Source organism: Gymnoscopelus braueri (assembly GCF_963280865.1).
Source record: "Gymnoscopelus braueri genome assembly, chromosome: 18".
Lineage (NCBI taxonomy): Eukaryota > Metazoa > Chordata > Actinopteri > Myctophiformes > Myctophidae > Gymnoscopelus > Gymnoscopelus braueri.
In genome coordinates, this window is record NC_137618.1 from 8697239 (window position 1) to 8722043 (window position 24805).

General features: G+C 40.4%; 1 protein-coding gene across 2 annotated transcripts; it reads left to right on the plus strand.

Moving 5' to 3' along the window:
• Positions 1-1638: 1638 nt before the first annotated feature.
• ormdl1 (ORMDL sphingolipid biosynthesis regulator 1) lies at positions 1639-14831 on the plus strand. 2 transcript variants are annotated; one of them, XM_080412383.1, is made up of 5 exons: positions 1639-1746; positions 7893-7974; positions 8775-8954; positions 11401-11552; positions 12097-14831. In XM_080412383.1, exons 3-5 carry the CDS (start codon positions 8781-8783, stop codon positions 12230-12232), a joined length of 462 nt encoding a protein of 153 aa, XP_080268509.1. In that variant the 5' UTR covers positions 1639-1746; positions 7893-7974; positions 8775-8780; the 3' UTR covers positions 12233-14831. The 2 variants fall into 2 exon arrangements, with proteins under 2 accessions (XP_080268509.1, XP_080268510.1); XM_080412384.1 differs by lacking the exon at positions 7893-7974 and having other exon boundaries at positions 1675-1746.
• Positions 14832-24805: the final 9974 nt, after the last annotated feature.

Below are 24805 nucleotides of genomic sequence, written 5' to 3' on the forward strand. Positions count from 1 at the left end.
GAAGGGAGGGAGCAAGTGGTGGAAGTAAACGGCACCCAGTCCCCCCCCCTCCCTGTGACTTGTGGTGTCCCTCAAGGAAGTATACTAGGACCTTTACTGTTCCTGATATATGTGAATGACATGTCATCGGCCTGCGACTGCAAGCTGTTCCTGTTCGCAGATGACTCGGCCCTGCTAGTCTCGGACAGGGACAGGCTGCAGGTTGAGAAAACTCTCAGCTCCGAACTCAACAAGATCTGCATCTGGCTCTCTGACAACAAACTTTCATTACACCTGGGTAAAACTGAATCCATCCTCTTTGGGTCCAGTCCTAACCTTAGCAAGGCAGAGAGTTTCACGATCAAAGTGGGTGATAATGTCATCAAAAGAAAGGATGAAATTACCTACCTGGGCTCCATCTTGGAGGCAAACCTCTCCGGTAACAAAAACGCCGAAAAAGTGATCAAAAATGTCAACCGAACAACACGCTATTTGTGGAGGATTGATCGCCTAGTCAGTAAGAATACTCTGAAGATTCTTGCAGGGGCCCTCATTCAAGGTCATTATGATTATGCATGCACTTCATGGTATCACAACACCTCCAAGGCCTTAAAAACAAGGCTCCAAACATCCCAAAACAAACTTGTAAGGCTACTTCTTGGCCTCAATCACAGAACCCATCTAACCCCTGCTCATTTTGCTAGGATTGGATGGCTTAGGGTTGAGGACAGAGTACAGCAACTTGCTATGGGCCTGGTCTTCAAGATACACCACAACATTGGGATCCCCCTGTATTTGTCAAAATACTTCAAAAATGTTAATGAAGTCCATGATCATAACACCAGAGGCAGCTCCACTGATCATGTTCAACCCAGATTTGGCTCAACTAAGGGTATGAACTCATTCTCATGCTATTCATCAAAAATGTGGAATGCCCTACCAAAAGGAGTAAAGGAGTGTAAAACCCTACTCACTTTCAAAACTGCCCTAAAGATACACCTTCAGGAGGCTGCAATTCGAAAATGGCCCCTGTCTAAGTCTTAACCTACCCCTCCCTACCCCCCCCCCCCCTCTTTCATTTTCCTCTTTTGTATATATATATATTATTTTTTTTCTCTCGTCATACCAGTAACCTGAAAGCTGATTGTATGACATTCTGTATAGTAGTGTGTATATCTGCCTGCCTCTTATATTTCATCATGATTTGTGTGCATGGGGTCCTCATCTTAAACAAGCGTAATGCTTAATGAGGGTTTCCAGTTTAGTAGACCTTGTATTGTGAATTTGTACTTCCATGTACTGTTATGTACTGTCATGTACTATTCTCATGTCTTTCTAAATAAACTACATCAATCAAACATCAATCAAACAATGTTAGATTCATGTTAGGTTCTGGTGACTGATATTGTCCTTCTAATACTTTTTTCATTTATTTAATTTAATGTTTTCATTATAATGTATTTTTTTCATCCCCCCCCCCCCTTTAACTTGTAACAGAGTATTTCTACATTGCAGTATTGATACTTTCACTTAAAGTAAAACATGTGAGTACTTTTTCCACCACTGGTAAAGGAGCCTCTGCTTTTAAACTTTGAGGTAAAAAAATGTCCAAACGTCTACTTCCGGTTTGGCGAGATGCTCCTCTGCGCATGCGCAGGCCACACACACACACACACACACACACACACACACACACACACACATCAACAACAAGGAGACGCTTTCTTCTTGGAGCCAGATAATAACAACAACATAACTGTAACTGCAGTAAGTACACTCCAACGTTTTTTGTCGTTATTAATTATTAAGTGTAACTCGTAACTAGTTTAACACACACACACACACCGTCCTGGAAACCCAACACATTCCATGACACACACACACACACACACACACACACACACACACACACAGCTAACAAGGTTATACTTTAATATCTAATCATTAGTAATGCTAATATAAATACCTCACATAAACCCGCTACAATGTCTGTCTGTTTGTCTGCTGAATGCTAAACTAACAGATGGGTTTCTAAGGGCAAAAATGCACCTGAAGAAGCTTCTGCATTCTAGTGCTGTTAGCAGTGGTTCTCAAACTTTTTCATGTCAAGGACCCCCAGTTTGACATGCATTAGGGCTACAGACCCCCATTTAATGGCATTTCTATCACTTGGACCGCAATTTATATTGTAAAATCTATGTCAATTTAACTCTGAGAGTGTACAAATGGAACCAAATGTTTTTGGTTCCATGTGTACACTCTCAGAGTTACAGACCCATAAGGGTCCATTTGGTGCCTAATCTATCATTTAGCTGGGGACCCCCTGGAACTCCCTCAAGGACCCCTGGGGGTCCCTGGACCCCACTTTGAGAACCAGTGGTTTATTGTACATTTAAACAGTGGTGGAAAAAGTAGTAAGTAAGTAGTAAGTAAAAGTATCAATACTGCAAATGTAGAAATACTCTGTTACAAGTAAAAGTCCGGAATTCAGTACAGTGAAAGTAAAAGTACAGAAGTATTGGCATCAAAATGAACTTTAAAGTAACAAAAGTAGAAAGTACTCATTATGGACAATATCCCATTTCACAAGATTTCAAGTGTATACAATGTATTCAAATCTTTTGAAAATAGCAGATCTACAAGTTCAAGTTTTCATATAATTATAGTGGAGTAAAAGTACAATGTTTGCCTCGAGATGTAAGTACTGAACATTGGAATTACTCCAGTAAAGTAAAAAAAAATACCTCAAATTTGTACTTAAGTACAGTACTTGAGTAAATGTACTTGGTTACTTAATCACTGGGGCAACATTTACTCTGGTTAGTGTTAAGACCCAAAAGACTAACATTGTTTTAGACAGACAGACTCAATGAATGAATGAATGAATGCAATGTTTTTAATGCTCAAAGGTAGTGTAAGTGATATTGCTATGGGAGTGTATGTCCAGCTCTTTAATAATCAGAAAACATATGTTCAAGTGGGTTGCTAATTTCATCCAATCAGGAGAGAGAGAGCCTATTTATTTGGTGTTCCAATTCCACTTGTTGTCAGCTCACTTTTATTTTCCATCACTTCCAGTTGCACTCGTTTGTCCTGTATCCTGTTCTCTGTCTGACCTGAACATGTATTCTCTGTTTACTAAAGAGCTGCAGGGGGCCAGTTGCACCACCTCACACTAAGTTCAAACGTAGCCTAGTTATAGCTTAAACGGCTTTAAAAAAAAGCCATTTAACCCATTTAGCCGGCAAAGTATCTGTGTCATTTTTAGATTTCTTCGGCTATTCAAAAAATAGCAGATATACAAGCTCATAGCGCGGCACCGAGTGCCGAGCTATGAGCTTGTAGATCTGCTATTTTTTGTTTATTATGTAAAAATTTGTGCAAATCTTTAAATATATATATATATTTTTTAAATATATATTCAAAGATTTGCACTCATTTTCAAGATTTTTCAAAAAATAGCAGATCTACAAGCTCATTGAGTGCCGCACTATGAGCTTGTATATCTGCTATTTTTGAATAGCCAAAGAAATCTAAAAATGACATACTTTCCCGGATTGAATGTGTTTAAGCTAATAACTAGGCTAAGTTTGAGCTTAGTGTGAGGTGGTGCAACTGGCCCCTGCTGGAGAGACAGGGAGACCCCCTGTTTCTGAACACTCTGTGTCAGGGGTCCTCAATGTTTTTAAGGCCAAGGACCCCTTGGCTGAGAGAGAGAGATAATAAGCAGGGACCCCCCCCCCCCCCCACTACATAATATTGTGTTACATATTACACTTTTTTGTTTTGTTTTGAGAAAGCTCTGAGATAGCAATTAGTATTGGAATATAAAGCAATTGAATGCTCATTTCAATGCTCATTTATTATAAAATATCACTTATACCCAGTTTAATGACCTGTAAGATGCTCATATAATGATTAATGAACTAGTTGCACAGCCAGCTGAATGATGTAATCCTGGAACAGTGCGATACAATGGCAGCTAGTAAAAGTGTTAAAGGAGGAGTTCACCCAAAAAATGACTTATTTTCTATCAATTACACACCCCATGTTTTTGTGGCATTCCTAAGACAATAATTTGATGACCGTGTGTATTTCCGGTAGGAGACACAAATAATCTACTTTGTGTCTCCTGCCGGATACATTAGCCGGTAGGAGACAGGAATCAAATTATTAGCTTAGGAATGCGACAAAAACAAAAAATAATCCATGGATTCAAGGCTTCATAGGGTGTGCAATTGATAGAAAATAAGTAATTTTTTGGGTGAACTACTCCTTTAATACTATTTAACTGACATCATGATCTTGGTTGTGGACCAGGTAATAAATGTATTATTAAACCTTAGAGCATGTTTTGGTGTTGAACAGTAACTTATATTAGATCAGTAATGTGATGTACTAGTAGTTCAGGCAGTGACATCCATATTGTCACCGTCAGGCAGAATCCCCTACTACTTTGTCGCACAAGAGTGTCGCTCAAAAGTAGCGAAAATAGGCAATCTACAAGCTCACAATAGCGGCGTATTGTCAGCTTGTAGATCGGCTATTTTAACTGGAACACATCTGTGTCACTTTTTCATTTGAGCTAAAAAAAGCATTATTTTACACTTTGGCTATTCAGGCTATTCAGATCTACAAGCTCGTAGCGAGCTTGTAGATCTGCCATTTTTGAAAAATCGTGAAAATGTGTGCAAATCTTTGAATATATATATATATATATTATTTTAAAGCAAACATTAACTCAAATCTTTGCTTCTGGGGGGTCCCTGGAACAAAATATTTTGAGATGGGGGTCCGCGGCCAAATTCATATCATTTTGGGGGTCCCTTGACATGAAAAAGTTTGAAAACCACTGATATAGAAATATACGTTTTTCAGAAAACCGTTAGGATTTAGAAGACATTTTGCAGAATCGGAACCTCAGGCCTCAATCAACTATTTTTGAACATTTTGGAAAGTTCAAGTGAAAGTAGTTAAGTCTGTCTGTCTGTGGGTTTTTATAAATATTGAACCAATGAAAAGTATTAACACAAGCTTGTGACTAATAATAACTACATTGGATCCATTGGAACACAGGTTATTTTTTCCATTAACTAAGAAGTAACGGTTTTGGACACACAAGGTTTCTTGCTGGCGATACGTTTACTGATACAGCTGAGCTGTTTGTTTTTTTGTATCCGTTTATCTGACAGACTTGCAGTAACTCATTATGCAACATTGAACTTTGAATCCCAAATAGGCATGTGCTGTGCACAGAACAGGCAGCAAATGGGGCTTAGTTACTTTAGTGTTAAGCTTTTAACAATTAAAACCTTATTTTATACTTAAATAGCCGAGATCTACGATCTCACTCGTCGCATTGCGACACGTTGTGAAGCTTATAGACTGGCTATACTATAATCAACTGTCACATTCTACAGGTGTGGGAAAAAAAGTGGGTCAAATTTGTTTTTGTGCAAGCTCCATCGTTTTTTTTTTGTTGTTTTCAGGGAGAGAAGAAGAAAAGAAAAGGGGGGGAGGGGGCAGGAAGAGCAAGGAGAAAAAGGAATCAAACAGTAAAGAGAAATATAGATAGATAGGATACTTTATTGGCAGTTTAAAACACTGAATGACACGGCAGTGTCATTCATTAGGAAAACGCCAACGTGGACTATACACAAAAAAAAGGCTGTAGCTTGTTTCCATTGTGGTCCACCTTGAGACATAACACAACACACTGCACAAACAACCATGAAACAAAGATTTGATCCTTATATATATATAAAGCAATACATAATAGGACAAGAAGGTTCCCTGAGAGAAGAATCCAAAGCAGAGGGGGGCTATCCGGGGTAGGGATCTAAACTAAGACCAGTTATTGTTAAAATGGAGCCATGTTTGAGGTCATTCTTAAATCTTGCAAGAGAATTTAGGAATTTTAGGGCTGGAGGGGGGGGGGGGGGCATTCCACAGAGTAGTGACTGCGTGATAAAACACATTTTTTCCCCCTTAAGCGTCCCTAAACTGGAGGGAACTAGATCATAAAAACATCCCCTGGTTGAGTACCTAGCTGTGAGCATCCCTCACTCTCTCTCAGGGCAGGTAAATGTCATGGATAACATATCTACATATATATCATAGCACAGGGGTCTTCAACGTTTTCAGGCCAAGGACCCCTTGGCTGAGAGCGAGATAAAGCAGGGACCCCCATTATATATTGTATAAAATATTATTTTTTTCATAGATTTCATAGGCAGCTTCATAGACTTCACTGCACTGTCATGTTGGTTTCGTGTTCATGTGCATTTCCAGACATTTAACCATGCACTTAAACAACACTTAGTAAACCTGACCAATACTTAGTCAACTCTGTACTTAGTCTGCTCTCCCCCCCCCCCCCTATACCAAACCACTTTGCCGAAAATAGCAGATCTACAAGCGCACAATGCCTCGCAGTGTGCGCTTGTAGATCTGCTATTTTTGGCTAAAGTTCTCCTCAGAATAGCGACGCTTGGGTGCAGTGGTTAATGTCAAAATCACACAAAGATTTGGCGAGACCCCCTGTAGTAACTCTTGAGGACCCCCTGTTGAAGACCTCTGTCATAGCATAATCCAGCAGCTGGTACAGTACATTTACATGAGGTTAGACATAAGGTGCATAAGGTTGGACACAAAGGTGGTAGCACTTTGGTTGGTCCACATAGCAGCTATGTGTGCAGTCAGTACATGAGATTAGATTTGTGCCCAAGATGGTGAATGTGATGCCACGTTGAATGTTTTCACATTAACCCATTGAATCCAGGGACGCGTCTGTGTCATTTTAGATTTTAGGTATAAGCATTTTTTTTTACATACAAGAGGCTATTCAAAAATAGCAGATATACAAGCTCATAGCGATATACATTTTTGAATACATATATTTTTTTTTAAAGGGAACATTTTTGACTCAAATCTTTGCTTCTGGGGGGGTCCCTGGAACAACATATTTTATATCAGTGGTTCTAAAACTTTTTCATGTCTAGGACCCCCCAAATTATATGTATTTGGCCGCGGACCCCCATCTCAAAATATTTTGTAATAGGGACCCCCCAGAAGCAAAGATTTTATTTAAAAATGTTCTATTTAAAAAATATATATTCAAAGATTTGCAATTATTTGTTATCATTATTATTCAAAAAATAGCAGATCTACAAGCTCACTCGGTGCCGCACTGCTATTTTTGAATAGCCAAAGAAATCTTAAAATGACACAGATGCATGTACTCTGCACAAGTCCATACATATTGCTCTCAGAGTGGCCAGTCCAGTCTTTTAGACTCTTTGGCACCTAGCCAGCTGTTATCTGGAAAGATTGTCTGTCCCACACAATCCATTTGAGCTGCTCAGACATGTAGGAATCCACCAGCCAGAGTGTTGTTGATTGTAGGGTTGTGTCACGATCATGGACATTTTTGTTGACAATTAATTGTCATGAATATAATTGCGATTAACTATTTAGTTGGGTTTTTGGGGATTCAACATTGGAACATATAAATAAAAATGACATTTCTGTTTGCCTTTTAGGTTTTGTAAACAAAAATTGCACAGGATCAATTATTTTAATACAAAAAACAATGACATGTAACAATAATAAAAATAAAGAATGTACTATGGTCAAAATAGGCCATATTTAATATTTCAATTTTTTTGTATAGTGGAAATAGCCAATCTATTAGCTCACTAGTGTGAGCTTATATTTGAGCTGTTATTATTATTATTATTTTTTATGTATGACTATATTTTAAACAGATTAATATATACAGATGAATGAAACTATTCTGACGATTATGAAAGTCTAATTGTGATGATCTCAGATAAGGACGACGGGCCAAGTTGTTGAGTCGGCAAACTGGGTTTTCTGTCCTGAGTTTAAAGGTCCTCTCTCTGTCCACGCAGCTCAGCATACCTGAGGGCAAAGGTCAAGCAAGGACAGCACCGGACCTTGTTTGAGCTTATCAGTCTTGGAGTCGCTGTCAGGGTAAGGTTCATTCTGCACCACACGGTACTGCATCTTCTAAATGTTGTAGTAGTACCTTGAAGAAGAGCCTAAAGGAGTAGTTCACCCAAACTTATTTTCTATCAATTACTCACCCCATGAAGCCTTGAATTCAAGGCTTTATGGGGTGTGTAATTGATAGGGAAAAAAATGGGTGAACTACTCCTTTTAAAGTGATATTTTATTGTTAAAATAAGTATTAAATAGCTTTATATTCCCATAGTAATCATTTGCTATTAGTTGTTTTTTCAATGACAGGGGTCTCTGTTCTCCCTGACTCTCCAGCTCTTTTGTAAAACAGAAAATGCATTTTCAGGACAGGATACCGATTTCATCCAATCAGGAGAGAGAACTCACACAGGATACAGGATAGACAAGTGAAATTGGAAGTGATGACACCAACCAAAGGATCAGGCAAAGGTGGAATTGTAACACAATGGGTTCTCTCTCCTGATTGGGTGAAATCGGCAACCCACATGAAAATGTATTTTCCGTTTACTAAAGAGCTGGATCGACGGACCTACAGTAAAGTATATCGTCTCTGTCGGCTGATCTACAAGCTTCGCGCCGCGTTTCGAGCTTGTAGATCTGCTACTTTTGATGCTTTTGTGTGACGCTGTAGTATGATCAAGTAGTAGGGCATTAATTTACAAAAAAAGTAAAAATATGGAGTTAAGACGTTTCTGCCCGGACGGCAACGATCTCAAAGTAAAATGTGGTTGTATTGTGTGTGTGTGTGTGTGTGTGTGTGTGCGTGTGCGTGTGCGTGTGTGTGCGTTCAGGGCAGGATGAACGTGGGTGTGGCACACAGTGAGGTGAACCCCAACACGCGGGTGATGAACAGCAGAGGGATATGGCTGACGTACGCGCTGGGCGTGGGCATGCTCCACATCGTGCTGCTCAGCATCCCCTTCTTCAGCGTGCCCGTCGTCTGGACGCTCACCAACGTCATACACAACCTGGTACGTACGTCGCTCTGCAAGGTGTCCTTCTATACACACGCGAATTAACGCCCTACAGAATCACACAAAAGTAGCAGATATACAAGCTTGAGTAACAGTTTTGGACATATTATACAGCATCAGCATTTATCAGTAGCTGTCACAGTACCTTCTGTATACAACAGTAGGAACAAAAAGACAGGAGAGGGATGGGGGTTCTCTGTTTCTTCTGGCCTGGTTTATTTGCATTCTTGTCAGATCGAGGACCCCCGGGTAGATATGCATGAGGCCACGGACTCCCATTTCATAGTATTTCATTCTATTTGGTCCCAAGTGTTAATTGGCATTTTGGTCCCAAGTGTTAAATAGCATTTGGTCCCATTTGTTCCCAAGTGTTAAATAGCATTTGGTCCCAAGTGTTAAATAGCATTTGGTCCCAAGTGTTAAATAGCATTTGGTCCCAAGTGTTAAATAGCTCTATATTCTGATAGTAATATAGTGCAGAGGGCAGACACTTGTCACTAAAATAGTGTTTAGAGAAGTTGTCCAAAAACACATTTTATGTGAAGTAGTTATTGTGCAAAATATACCAGTGAAAGATTATATCAAGAATAACTCGTTTCATTTAAAAGGTTTTGTATGATAAATGAATATTGAACTCATTCTCATTGAATGCATTCTTGATCTTGACACCAGTTTTAGTGTGAGAACGACTGATTTAGAAGGCATTTGTAGAATGGAATGTTTTGCCTTTATTGATAGTTTAGTGTAGATGGGGAGTGACACGCAGCAAAGGCCGTCGGGATCGAGACTCAAACCCACGACGCGCTGTCAGGCTACATTAGAGCCTAGGTGCCCGGACCACTAGGCCTGCGGCCCGGGCTCCCCCAAGAATGTTTTTAAGTTGCTTGATTCAGTATTTAGATATTTGATATTAATTTGATCAGACTTTGTCCGCCCGTCCTACACAACACTTTCCTAAACAAACCCATTGTGACATCAAACTCTGTTTTAACCATGTTGGATTCATCGAAAACACCCGTCCTTGGTTCTGGTGACTGATATTGTCCTTCTAATGCGTTAGGGGCCGTGTTTTTTCAATTACTTTTTTAATTTATTTTATTATTATTATTATTATAATTTTGTTAAATGTAATCTACCCCCCAAAAAATCAAACAAAGAAATGGCAATAAGAAAAACACGATATCAGTCACCAGAAGCAAGGACGGGTGTTTTCGATGAATCTAACATGGTTAAAATGGAGTTCGAAGTTACAATGGGTTTGTATGGGAAGGAGGCGTGTCAGATAAATTGATTGGGGTGCTCACACAAACCTGAGTAGACATTAAAATGACCCCAGACATGTTTGAAAGTGAAATATCCCTTTAAATACAGAAATGCGCATACCATGCAGCGTGACATCATTTATTAGCCCGATGTGAGAGCAGAGCGGTTGGCGTGGATTGTGATTCACAGTTAGATGGAAAAGGCTGTTAAGAGTAACGTGCACTCATGCCTGGTTGAAAATAGCCCATTGTTTTCCCCACACAATGCAACAGCTGTGTGCTCACTTTAGTATCAGCGTGAGCCATTTATCACTTCTACAAATTCACATGCATTTAATTGCATTCAAACAAGAATGCAGTTTGTACCGTGTGTGTGTGTGTGTGTGTGTGTGTGTGTGTGTGTGTGTGTGTGTGTGTGTGTGTGTGTGTGTGTGTGTGTGTGTGTGTGTGTGTGTGTGTGTGTGTGTGTGTGTGTGTGTGTGTGTGTGTGTGTGTGTGTGTGTGTGTGTGTGTGTGTGTGTGTGTGTGTGTGTGTGTGTGTGTGCCAAATGTGCCGACAAGTATTGTAGAATTTGAGAAATAGATATTGTGATGATATTTTCCTGTTCCTCACAATAGAAGACCTGGCATTTAGATCATTTTCCGCCGTAGCGCCCAAACTGTGGAATGAGCTTCCACCCCATGTTAGAGCGTCTCAAACCCCTGCCTGTGTTTAAATCACGTTTGAAAACTCGTCTGTACTCCTTGGTGTTCGAAAATTCAGACTGAGAGTTGTTGTTCTACCAGGCATTGTGTCTATATGTTGTCCTGTTTATTGTGTGTTGTTTTGCTCTTGTATATTTTAGTATATTTTGTTACTGAGTGTACAGCACTTTGGTTCAACATGTTTTAAATGTACTCTATAATTAAATTGGATCGGATTGGAGTAGAAATAGTTGTTTTAATGGTTAAAAAAAAGAGTTGAAAAAAAAACCAGGTTGGGTTTAGGATTAGACAGGTTTAGTAGTTGGGGTTAGAGTTATGCCTGATTTACTTGGTTGCAAAATAGCTATTGTTACTAACTGCTATTATAGCTAGCAGTAGCTATTTTTCTTATTCTTGATCCTGTCCTAAAATGTTGATGCCCTCACACACAAGTATAGTAATACAGAATGTGTGTGTTTGTGTGTGTCCTCCATCAGGGCATGTATGTGTTCATGCATGCGGTGAAAGGAACTCCATTCGAGACTCCTGACCAGGGTAAAGCCAGACTGCTGACCCACTGGGAGCAGCTGGACTACGGGGTGCAGTTCACCTCCTCCAGGAAGTTCTTCACCATCTCTCCAATAATCCTGTACGTATTCACAATCAATCACACTCGTCTTTATTGTCACATCACAGGTTTTACAGCAGAGTTCTCAACGGGCCTGAAAATTAGCCGGGCCCTAACTGGGCCCTAAACTGGGCCCGGCCCTAACAATTACCATAACTTTAGTCCCAAAATGTTTTTTCTATGGATTAGTCACCCCATGGAGACTTGAATTCATGGATATTTCTTTAGTTTTTGTCTCATTCCTAAGCCAATAATTTGATGACCGGCAGCGGTTCCGGTAGGAGACGCAAAGAGTCTCCTTTGTGTCTCCTACCGGAACCGCTGCCTACCGGTCGGCTGGTCATCAAATTATTGGCTTAGGAATGCGACAAAAACATAAAAATATCCATGAATTTAAGTCTCCATGGGGTGACTAATCGATAGAAAAAAAGTCATTTTGGGGGTGAACTATCCCTTTAACACATTTTGCTGGGGACCCCCTGGAGCCCCCTCAAGGTCCCCCCCCCCCCCCAGGAACCCACTTTGAGAACCACTGGTGATTGTTTTGCGCGTGTCTCTTCCTCAGATATTTCCTGGCCAGTTTCTACACCAAATACGACACGACGCACTTTGTCATCAACACGGCGTCTCTGCTCAGCGTTCTCATCCCCAAACTGCCCCAGCTCCACAGAGTCCGCATCTTTGGCATCAACAAGTATTAAAAAACTGAAGAGTCCGCGTGCCACGGCAACCGGGAAGAGTGGGCACCAGGGAGGAGTGGGCACCTCGATGTTAAATTGGCTATTTTTTCCAAAATGTACAAAAAGAAATATATATATATATGTAGAGATGTAGAAAATGGTCTTAAGTAATGTAAAGAATACATGATGAGAACACGCTTGAGCATTTGACAATTAAGGTCTAATATTTCTACAATTGCTACAAAAGAAATATGATTCTTCTCTGCAAACCACCCATTCCACATGTGCAAAAGCCTAGCAAATAGCTCCCCCCTGTGGAATTTGGTTGAACTGCAACAATACTGCTAAATCCTCCCAAACAGTAGATACTATGAGGCTATTATTCATCAATTAATCATCAATGAAGAAGCAGTTTGAGGATTTAGGATGTCAGTTTTTGTCCTCCAGTTGACACTTTGGCGCAACCGTGTCTGTGACATGGTTTCTAGCTGCCTTGCTTTGGGCATAAACGAGAAGTTGAAGGTTAAATTAAAGTCTGACAATGATGTACCGTGCACGTTCAAATCATGTATACTTTACATTACTTAAGACCTTTTTTGTTTTACATTTTGGGAAAAAATAGCCAATTTAACATGGAGGTGACCACTCTTCCTGTATCCTGTGCCACGTAGGAAAACATAGTATAACCCTCGCTGTGTGCGTGTGTGAGATTATTTGTGTGTGTGCTTGTATTACTGTACTTGTGAGGGCCAGCATAGTAGAATTTGAGAAATGGACATTGTTGTTTTATGGTTAAACAATAAATATTTTATAGACTTCGGCATACAATTAGGAAAAGACTCAGGTTAGGTTTAGGGTTAGGATAAGAAATGTAGAGGTTAGTTTTTAGGGGTTACGGTCAGAATTAAGCGTGAACCGAAAATAGACGATCTTCAAGCTCACAACACGTTGCAGCGCGACTTGTTGTGAGCTTGTAGATCGCCTATTTTGGGCTTCAGAGTTACGATAAAAAATAGTTCAGGGTTAAAATTAAGAATGTCAATCAAAAGTTGCTGTCCTCAATCGTAGATGTCCTCACAAATATAGTGAAACGTGTGTGTGTGTGTGTGGGTGTGTGTACTAAGTAGAGCCTGACCGATATCACATTTTAGGGCCCGTTGTGGATCCCGATTTCAGAGAGTCTTAGACAACTAATTACTGACGTTTTGACCCATATTTTTGTCAAAATTATTTGATTTTAGAATTGATTGCATTTTCTGTTTGAGAACATTTAACTTAAAAGCAAACAAATAAAGAAATGTTTTGATAGATAACATTTTCTAATTAAGTATACAATAGTATATACTTAACAGTATAAAAGTATATATTAACTGTAATTAGTATACAAGGCACAAACAAACAAGTACACGCAATACTGTTCTTAAGCCCTATTGACAGATTTTCTCCTATAACGGCGTGTCCAAAATAGGCACGCCAGTTTGAAAGTATAATTGCAGATACCGGTGTCATCAAAAATTTATGAACGACATATCGGTCGAGCTCTTAAACCCTCCCTGTAGACTCTGTGTGTGTGTGTGTGTGTGTGTGTGTGTGTGTAGGTGTGCTAAGCCGTTTTGTACAGTACGTGTAAATGTCATTGTTAGCTATGTCAGGTGTGAATGTACAGTATCAGCAGAGTTGAGTGGAGACGTTGACATGAGAATGCCATAATGCATTACTAACTTAAAAGTCAATATTTAATGATGTCGTTCTGGTTCGGAAGAAAACCCTAGGCTGGCCTGGGGTCAGATGTAACGTTGTTTTTTTTGTGTTTGTTGTCCCTTTCTTTTTTTTGTTTGTCCTCACTTTGCTCAAAGATACAAGGACTGAGTTTGGGACTGAGTTTGGGGTCAGTTTGTAGCCATGAAAGGAGCACGTCACCCATTTTTAACCTCATCTTCATGTGAGCGTTAGTGAGGACCAATTATATGAAGATATGCTGAAAATGGGTGATGTGGTCCTTTTAAAATGTTCTTAAAATGTGTTTAATGACTGACGGGAGCCTGTGGCTCACTGTGTCATGGAGGAAGAGCTTCTGTTCTTAATTTGCATGGTTTCCTTGCTATGTGAATCATTTTTTCATTTGTAACTCAATCAAATAGGGCAGACATTCTTATTGCATAGTGTTCTTTTTGTGTTCCTGTACATAAAAACAAACAAAAAACAGTCTTGTATGTGAAAATGGAGGCATTGCCTTGTTCCTAGGTTAACCACTTAAGCTCTTATTTCAAAAATAACTAAAATATCAGATCTACAAGCTCCCACCTCGTCGCAGTGCGACACGTGAGCTTGTGGATTGGGTGTTTCCGCTATTTTTGAAATAAAATGAAAGACTCGAACACTTTCGAAAATGTTTGACATGCCCCGAATAGGGGCGCCAGCGTTAATGTGGGGTGTCTAATAACAATGCTTATAGTATCACATAGCTGAGAGCTCATGCCATTTCAAACACACATAGTCTTGGTTTGTTAGTTATCTGAAATCCTTTTGTTGCTAATAACATTAAAACATTTTGTGCCCTCAAAAGTGTTGCATCTCTTATGTTGGTTATACATGTTAAAAAGTCATTCACAGTGGTTATGCAAAGACTCCATGGTACTAAAACGTATTCTAAAGCCGTAATCTTATCTGTAACTTTTACGTTGGGATTTGAATCTGGGTCTCTTGCATGAGGCCAACCAAAGATTCGTGGCTGTTGGAACCGAAGTCACCAGGGCGTTGTCTATGGAAATAGTTAGATCCTGCGTGGGGCAGGATCTTAGCTGGGAAGAAGAGAAGCTCAGTCTTGTCTGGGTTCAGCTTGAGGTGGTGAGAAGACATCCACTGAGAGATGTCAGCCAGACATGCAGTAGTTGGTGTAGATGTGGTGAATTAATGCATTTTATGTAGGACTGTTGTGATGTGTGATCCTGTCTGATGTGTTTTTGACATCATTTGATATCAACCATTTATGAGAGCTGTGATTTATCATGATTCTCAGGGAGATTGTAGAAGCAACATGGTTCATCATAATCAATACATGTTGCAATGTTGCCATCTAGTGGAACAAGAACAGTAAGGCTTTTCTTTCCATTTCAGCATTTCTGAACCTACACTGTTGTCTTGCTCTCACACAATGAACACATGAATGAATCCTATAAGATGCAGTAATTAGAGCAATACTTCTGCACTCCATGAGATACACTGCACCCATAGACATGGCAGGATGATGGTTTATAACACTGAAGCCATTATCTAGACACAAATGTATGCTCTTTCACAATACCATACTCCTGATGACCAACTGTATCGATGCATCGATTTTAATTTCAACCATCCATCTATATCAATGTGCAAACTGCAACATATCGTAACGTTTGACTTGTATCGTATCGTTTTGCAATGCAAATCTATTGTAACGATACTAACTACTTGTGCGTTGTATTTTGTGATTTTAAAAAGACAAAAGAGAAAGAGGGGTTTCAGTTCTTTTCCATTCCATATTGCTTCACTTGGTCTATCAATAATGTGTGTGTAATCTCTGTGTTGATGTGCGGGTTTGTCTATGTGCTCAAATATAACGTCCATGTATTTGCCAGAGAATCACTGTGTTTACTTATTTATATCCATAATACATTTTTCCCTTAAAAAACCTGCACTATCCACACTTTTCGCACAGATTGAATATTTGGCTGTAGTTTGCTATAGTTACTGTATCGATTTTAAATCATTGAATCGTATCATATCGCTATGAATGAACGGATATTGTCCGTACCGTATTGTCAACAATGTATCGTGATGCGTATCGAATTGCTGTTAAATTCGTTATACCCCTAATTTTACAATAATTTTATTAAGTCTGTCAGTATTGTTTATTTCTGTATTTGTATACTTTGTAAATGAATGTAATGTAATTTATTTAAATACCATTTCAATCAGAAACACTCACGTCAAAGTATATAAAGAACCATTTTTTGCCACAAATGGAATACAGTTAAGCTTGGCGTTAAAGCTCCGCTCTTGGGAGAATATTTTCTGAATTTTGTCGAAGCAGCCAGCTAAGCGTATATTCAGGAAATGCTTAAGCAAATCGCCCCATAGGGATATATCAACAATAAGCAGTATATTGACATATTAGTTAGAATTAGCAGATATACATGATAATCACAAGTATTTGAGCCTATGCTAGACTCTAATCAAAAGGTGGAGGCTGGGGTGGAGGAGGAGCTAGCAAAATGCATTGGTTCAGCAACCAAGAAAGACCTCGAGAATATGAAGCCGTATTTAAAGGAACCTCTTTGCTCATGCGTGAGCTGTGATTGGATAATGAGTGTGTGACATAATGAACAGCAGTGCTGTGAATGGGGAATAGAAAGCTGATGTTCACATCAGCTGACTGACAGCCAGTTACAGGTTTGGCGTGTAAGACTTCCGTGTCCTGCATGAACTAACGCTATGCTTCATTTAATGCCTTATGTAAAGCACATTGTTTACATTAATTTAACCAAAAGCTCATTAAGATGTCATTTATTTTTCATGTTATAGTCAAGAAAGGCAGCAGGACAACATTTAAAAGTTACATTGACATACAATTGACAATATGATATGTTAAAACATCTTTCAAGACACCTATGTGAGAGAAAGTGGAACATGGAAGACTTTATTCTATTGATTATGTTTAATGATAAAACATTGAAAAACCTTGTGTGAACCCGCTGATCTGTAAAGTCATGAAGCAAATTAAATCAAAAACTTGACTGTAAGCACAACTGTTATTGAATAGAAAGCAATACTTGAAAATATTTAGGGTTATATATCATAACTGGACTGTTGCTGAAATGTTATGGTGACAGTTTAAAAAACAAAATCTGCAGGAGGCACTAATTGCAACTCTTTCACTCCATTTCTTATTTGTAATGTTATATATTCTATAAAAGGTGGGTTGCCATTATGATTTCAGACCTCTGCAGTGGTGGTTTATAGGGTTGGTATGGTCAACTCACTCTCAACTGACAATATTTACACACACATCTAAACAATATCTTTGCGTTTTCTAATCGTAATGTGCTTAATAGTTTTAATATCCGTAATATGTTGCTTGTAAAACCAACCACCTCCCTACCGACATACAGCAGTTTAATTCTCACACTGTTTTACAGTGGACAGTGTGTTTACCTCGTGAATATGCTAGTGTTTTTTTCAGGTGACCTCACTGATTACACACGTTGTGAGGTTTTTCACCTGTCTGGCAACACCTTGTGTGTCTTCAGTTCACTTGACTGACTGGTGTGCCTTCAGATTATCTTACCCAGTGGTTCTCAACCTTTTCAGGCCGCAACCCTCAAAATAATCATATTTGAACTGGGGACCCCCCACCCTGACAAGCACTTGGAATGTAGTTGAGACATTCCATTTAGTTTGACCCGGTTCCACAGTGCAGACACACACACACACACACACGCACACACACACACACACGTACACACACACGCGCACACTGAGCTTGTAGATCAGCTATTTAAAAAATTGTTCTCTTAAATTATTTGACAATTTGGCCAATGTTTGACCAGTTTTTATAGAATAGTTTGTTGATTACTTTTGATGCAATAATGGTCTCTTTTTTAAATTTATTTTTCATCAATCATGCCCGACCTACAGGTTGAGAACCACTTATCTAACCGACCGAAACTCTTATTTACAGGTGTGAGCATTTTCTTGTGGACAACCTGGTGTATCTTCAGATTACCTGACCGACTGAAGCTCTTTTCACAATGATTACAGTGGAAAGCTTTTTCACAAGTGTGGCTATACAGGTGTCTCTTCAGGTCACCTGACTGACTGAAACTCTTGTAACACTTATTACAGGCGTAATGTTTTTCTCCAGTGTGGACAACCAGGTGTCTCTTCAGAGTACCTAACTTAATGAAACTTTTATCACACTGATTACAGGCGTAAGGTTTTTCTCCAGTATGAAGACGCTGGTGTCTCTTCAGATCACCTGACTGACTGAAACTCTTTTCACAATGATTACAGTGGAAAGGTTTTTCACCAGTGTGGGTATACTGGTGTGTCTTCAGATAACCTGACTGACTGAAACTCTTGTCACACTGATTACAGTGGAAATGTTTTTCTCCTGTGTGGCTATACTGGTGTTTCTTCAGATCACTTGACTGACTGAAACTCTTTTCACACTGATTACAGTGGAAAGGTTTTTCTCCTGTGTGGGTATACTGGTGTATCTTCAGATGATCTGAACGACAGAAACTCTTGTCACACTGATTACAGTGGAAAGGTTTTTCACCAGTGTGGGTATACTGGTGTATCTTCAGATGACCTGACTGACTGAAACTCTTTTCACACTGATTACAGTGGAAAGGTTTTTCTCCTGTGTGGCTATACTGGTGTGTCTTCAGGAGATATGACCGACTGAAACTCTTGTCACACTGTTTACATGTGTGAGTTTTCTTTCCTGTATAAGGCGGTTGATGTGTTTCTACATCTGCTTTGCTGCTCTGAGTTGTAGTCTTGGTAAACTGTTTTTGACTGTAAGGTCTTGGTTTTTCTGTGTCTCCCTGTTTCTGACTGGTCACAGAGCTGCTTATTGGCTGACAGGCTGCAGAGTCGATCTCTCCATTCCTCAACATTTGCCAGTAGAGGTCGTTGTGGCTCCTCTTGGTGTGTTTATGGAGGTAGAGCTGAGACGTGAAGGCATAGGGACACTCTGAACAGGAGAAGACCTGAGTCTGAGAGGACTTGGACCTCACTCCTGAGAGAGAGAGAGAGAGAGAGAGAGAGAGAGAGAGAGAGAGAGAGAGAGAGAGAGAGAGAGAGCGAGAGCGTGGATACAATCAGTATCAGAGATATCAGGGATGCAACACTGAATTTAACAACACATTCTCACATCTTTGCTTTATTTGTCTGATCGACTTCAACCCTCTACAGTTCAGACAGTTTTGTTTCATGAAAATTACAAAAAGTCAAGAAGGTCACAAATAACATTGTTTGTGTGTGTGTGCGTGCACGCGTGTGCGTGCGTGCGTACGTGCGTGCACATTTATACATAGCCTATCTACTGTATATGCATCCATTTCTGATGGACAGACAGACAGACAGACAGACAGACAGACAGATCAATCTACAGATTAGACTGATCCATACCTACAGTAGATACACTACTCAGACATAAAGGTTACATGTTACCTGTAGCAGAGCTCTTGTTGTCCCACAGCTCATCAAAGATGATTCCCAGCTCCTTGGCATAATCGTCTCCGTACCAAACCAGCAGCTCTTCTCCTCTGGCCACAGGACGACAGCAACGATACAAGACCCGTCCTTTATGCTGGAACGCTATCAGGTTCTGTTCTGTCTCATGACGGGCACAGTTCACATACCTGTCCCCCACACACACACACACACACACACACACACACACACACACACACACACACACACACACACACACACACACACACACACACACACACACACACACACACACACACACACACACACACACACACACACACACACACACACACACACAGTGTGTCAGTATCGTCTGTCTGTCTGTCTAATATTTATATTTGTAACTGTAGATGATCTATATGTGTACACATTGTATCTACATATTGATATCTATATGTACAGATTCATAAGGTGAATCCTTTCTTATGCGGGAGAAGTTGAACACTTTAAAAAGGTGCATGAGTTCAACCCACCTCATCCAGTTGGACCGAGTCTCGTCCTTGGCATCAATGTAGTCATAACGGCTTTTCTCCCTCCGGATCTAAAGAAAAATAACGTATTTTTGTTTTATAATTATATACTGACATTAAATATCATGGGCCTACAACAGGGGGCTCTGGGACCCCAAGGCGATCCTCAGAGTTGCTACAGCCAAATGTTTGTGTGATAGGATTTTTATTTTTACGTTTTTTTTTATTTTTTACATTAACCACTTGAACCCTAGCATCCCTATTCTGGGGGGCAACATTAGCCTTCAAATAACTGCTCTAGCACCACCATTAGGCAAAAACTTCCAATTGAACACATTTTGCCACGCACGCACGCACGCACGCACGCACGCATGCACAGATACGCACAGATACACACAGATACACACTCACCACCCAGGAGTATCCACTCTTCACAGCTTCCTCTTTGTCTGTCTTGACTCCCACATACGGTCCAAAGTGAGTCCCAGCAACAAGCTTAGTGTGTCCACAATAAAACACTCCTAGACCTGCGTTTGGAATGCCTGACTGCTTAATCTGAACACACGCACGCACGCACGCATGCACGTACAGATAATGAGACAGACAGGCAGGCAGTTAGATAGAGAAAGAGAGGGAGAGAGAAGTTATCAAGATATTGTTATATGTATAGTTCTATGTGTAGTGTATATCGTTGCTGAATGTATCCATGTTTACCTTAAATCCAGGAGGCAGGGTCTTCCAGGCTCTGTCAGTCTCTGGTAGAGCTACTTCTTTAAAGTCCTCTATGAAGACAGGATCTCCATGTTTGTCACATTCCTTTAAAAAGAACTCCCCACACTGGTCACAGACTGGACACACACACACACACACACACACACACACACACACACACACACACACACACACACACACACACACACACACACACACACACACACACACACACACACACACACACACACACACACACACACACACACACACAGTTGAACAATGAACAGTGTTGCAAAGTATGTGATATCACTGATATGCAACGAAAACATTGTTCAAAGTATTTGACTCGTGACAAAGCAACGACAGAGAGATGGAAAAGATGGTGAGTCAGAGAACGAGAGAGAGGGAGAAATATTGATTGATGTAAACAGAGATAATTACAGTAATAATGATCATCCTCTGGCACTTCCGGTTCTTTGTAGTTCACTTTGACTCGCTTCCTGAGCGTTCTGTTGCCAGAACGCACTGGTACTGCCTCTATCACCTGATCACCTGAAAAACACGCACGCACGCACGCACGCACACACACACACACACACACACACACACACACACACACACACACACACACACACACACACACACACACACACACACACACACACACACACACACACACACACACACACACACACACACACACACACACACACACACACACACACACACTCCATAACTGTAGCTATCCACTGAGTTGTGACTGGTTCAAGGACAGACATGCAGAACAGAAGAAGCTTGTAGTCTCAGTTAACCCATGCATGGCCGTCCTCTCATCTGTAGAAACTCAACACGTTCATTAAATCATTAAAAGCTATCGTCACTTATAGAAATTAATTGGATATTGGCCCTACTTTGAGCTGTCTGCCTGAACTAGCTCTGCAGAATTCACATCATTAACACTACGTCTAGTTCACTGTTTCTTAATGTCGGGCCTGGGGACCACTAGGGGCCCAAATGGACCCTTATGTTATGAGGAGACGCATCTGTACGCTATCAGAGTTGAATAAACACATAGGATTGTACAGTGTAGATTGGAGTCCCAGAGATCAAAAATGTTTTGATCAAATGGAAGACCGTGTCCTAATGGATATGAAACTGGCCGTCTTTGACGTGAATATGTCTGAGAACCACTGCTGTTGTTGAGTCCAACTTCAATAAGACTATTTTCATCACTATAGGACTTCTACTTGTTATAGACTGTGGTAATAGTGTTCAAGGTTACCAGACAGACTAGGAGTCCACTCCTCATCTTCATCTGTCTCCCCCTCCTCCTCCTCCTCCTCACTTGGCTGAGGTGAGACCCTGCGTCTCCTCATAACCTCTGGAACTTTAGACTTCACACCTGATGGGAGACAGAGGTGTTAACACAATGCTACTACATAATAACAAATAACAGTAATTGTGGGAGCCAAGTTTGAATATTGTGTTTATTTTATCAATAACTGCTTTATTTTGTGACTTCAATGTACGTTGAAGTATATGATTGTTAAATAAATAAGAAGAGAGCTCAGGTTGTGTAACAGAGAACAGAGAATACAATAAATAATAGGTTCATAGGTTCTGTATCCCCCCCCCCCCCCACCCAGCTATTACACTGACTTGGGGCGCAGCCCGACAAAAGACAAAAAGAGTCACAGAGGAAAACACACAACTAACTAGGAAGACATAATCGCAGCAAGAGAGGGAGCAGAATTAAAATAACAAGTGAACAGTAAATATATGGGTCTTTTTAGCATGCTTTTAAAAGTCCCTAAAGTGTAGGCAGGCTTAATGCTAACTAAGGGGGAGTTTTTTCCCCCAACTTCTGTGCCATCAAAGCCCATCCTTACTGTGTTGGACAGTGGAGTGCTCAAATACACCTGATATACAAATATAGCTTTACTATACAGTAAGTCACAGGTACCAGGCTACAGCCTCTGATAAGCAGAAATATAATTAATTACCTGGAAAAACTTGAAATGCAGGTGAAAAGGTGAGATGGTGAGACGTGGGCTTGTCTGTCAGTGAATTAACTTAGTTATGAGAGGCAAGCAACAGTGCATGTACTCTGAGTCTTTCTTGGCTGAAGTTCCTGGGTTACTACTTTGGTCTTGCACTGCCACCTAGTGTCAAAAATGTCATCATCTAAATCAGTGATTCTCAAACACTGTTTTTTGTATATACATTTACTTTTATTTTTCATGATGCTTTTTTTGTACATAGTGGTATTTTTTCTCTGTTTTTTATGTTGATTTGAACTGTTTGGTTGCTATTATATATGTCTATGAAATTAATCCAAGGACCCCAACGGAAACAAGACCACAAGGACTTTTTTGGTCGGACCTTTTAGACAAAAGTATTATAAATGTAACTGTGTTGTTTTACATTCTTTTGCCTAATAAAAATTTCAATCAATCAAAACTTTTTTGGCCTCAGTACCTCTCTGACTTAAAGTAGGCTACTCCTGGGGCCAGTTGCACCACCTCACACTAAGTTCAAACTTAGCCTAGTTATAAAAGCTTAAATGGCTTTTAAAAAAGCCATTTAAACAACAACGTCACAATCATTAATAATTATCCTGTAGTGTAGCCTATTTAATAAACCACAGTTTAATAATCCCCAAGTTTGTCAGTTTGTCAATTGTAAGTAATGCAACGCGCCGTGAGCTTGTAGATCGCCTATTTTCAAATGGCTAATGTACGTGGGGGTTAAAGTGGTTAAACTGATTTTGATGCTATATTAAAGGGATAGTTCGCCCCCAAAATGTTTTTTCTATGGATTAGTCACCCCATGGAGACTTGAATTCATGGATATTTTTATGTTTTTGTCGCATTCCTAAGCCAATAATTTGATGACCGGCAGCGGTTCCGGTAGGAGACACATAGGGTCTCCTTTGTGTCTCCTACCGGAACCGCTGACTACCGGTCGGCTGGTCATCAAATTAGAATACAAGAAGACTCACTCCAAAACCAACTCACCCCAACTCAAAAAGGAAAACTCACCCCGGAGCTAGGAACACTCACCCCGGGGGGTGGGTAAACTCACCCCAGGACCTGAGAAAACTCACTCCGGAACACTCACCCCGGGGGTAGGAAAACTCACCCCGGGGGTAGGAAAACTCACCCCGGGGGAGACGCACTGTGATTGGCCAGTAGTCACTTTGAGTGGCAGTTGGGGCAAACGCAGTCAGTGGGGCAAACGCAGTGAGTGGGGCAAACGCAGTCAGTGGGGCAAACGCAGTCCCCACCAAAAATATTTACTATTCTGTCCCTATCGGTACATAACTCGGACGGCGCTGATTCGACTAGCAGACCATCGGCTGGTCGTTGCGGGCACTCGCGCCTGGAGGCGCTCGGGCGCAACTCCTCAGCCTCAAGGTCTGCTGAGTCGGCGCGCCTCCGTCATGGTCCAAAACTATACTTTATCGGCGAAAAAAAGAAGTCCGCGGATGACTGAAAAAGTTTTACCCCAAGCATTCTGTGAAAATGGAAAGCTCACAAAGTTAAAAACCATTGGGGTGAGTTTTCCGGAGTGAGTTTTCTCAGGTCCTGGGGTGAGTTTTCCTACCCCCGAAAATCTTGGGGGTGAGTTTTCCTACCCTGTGGGGTGAGTTTTCCGGAGTGAGTTTTCCTAGCAATGGGGTGAGTTGGTTTTGGAGTGAGTCTTCTTGATACCAAAAATATGACTATGGGCTAAACAACACAAATTAGATTGATTCAATTCATCAAAGTATTTGCTTGCTGAGGTTGTATTACAATATGCGCTGAGTGTTGTTGTTCAAAACGGATTACATTGACATACATTCATCACGCAAATTGACTTCCACGGTCGAACAAAATCTTTCACATGGAAAGATATTTAGCGCCATCTTCTGGTAAAACACGAGCACGGCATTACTGTCTTGGCTTCTCAAAGAATTGAAAATGACAGGCAGCTGCTCTCACTGCACACACAAGGCAATAACTTATTGGTTACAGAAGCTGTCACTTTGATCATCAACTTCATGTTCGAATGTGTTTACCTGTAGTCTACAGGTAAACACATGATCTACAGGCTGTAATTCTCAAAGGTGGGTTAAGTATTACATTCTCAGTTGCATCTTCCATGC

Bases quoted from the DNA above. Each gene is read 5' to 3' on its own strand.
- ormdl1 (XM_080412383.1), top strand. From the start codon at position 8,781: ATGAACGTGGGTGTGGCACACAGTGAGGTGAACCCCAACACGCGGGTG. The intron at 8,955-11,400 runs GTACGTACGTCG...GTCCTCCATCAG, and splicing joins CCAACGTCATACACAACCTG to GGCATGTATGTGTTCATGCA. The intron at 11,553-12,096 runs GTACGTATTCAC...TCTCTTCCTCAG, and splicing joins ACCATCTCTCCAATAATCCT to ATATTTCCTGGCCAGTTTCT.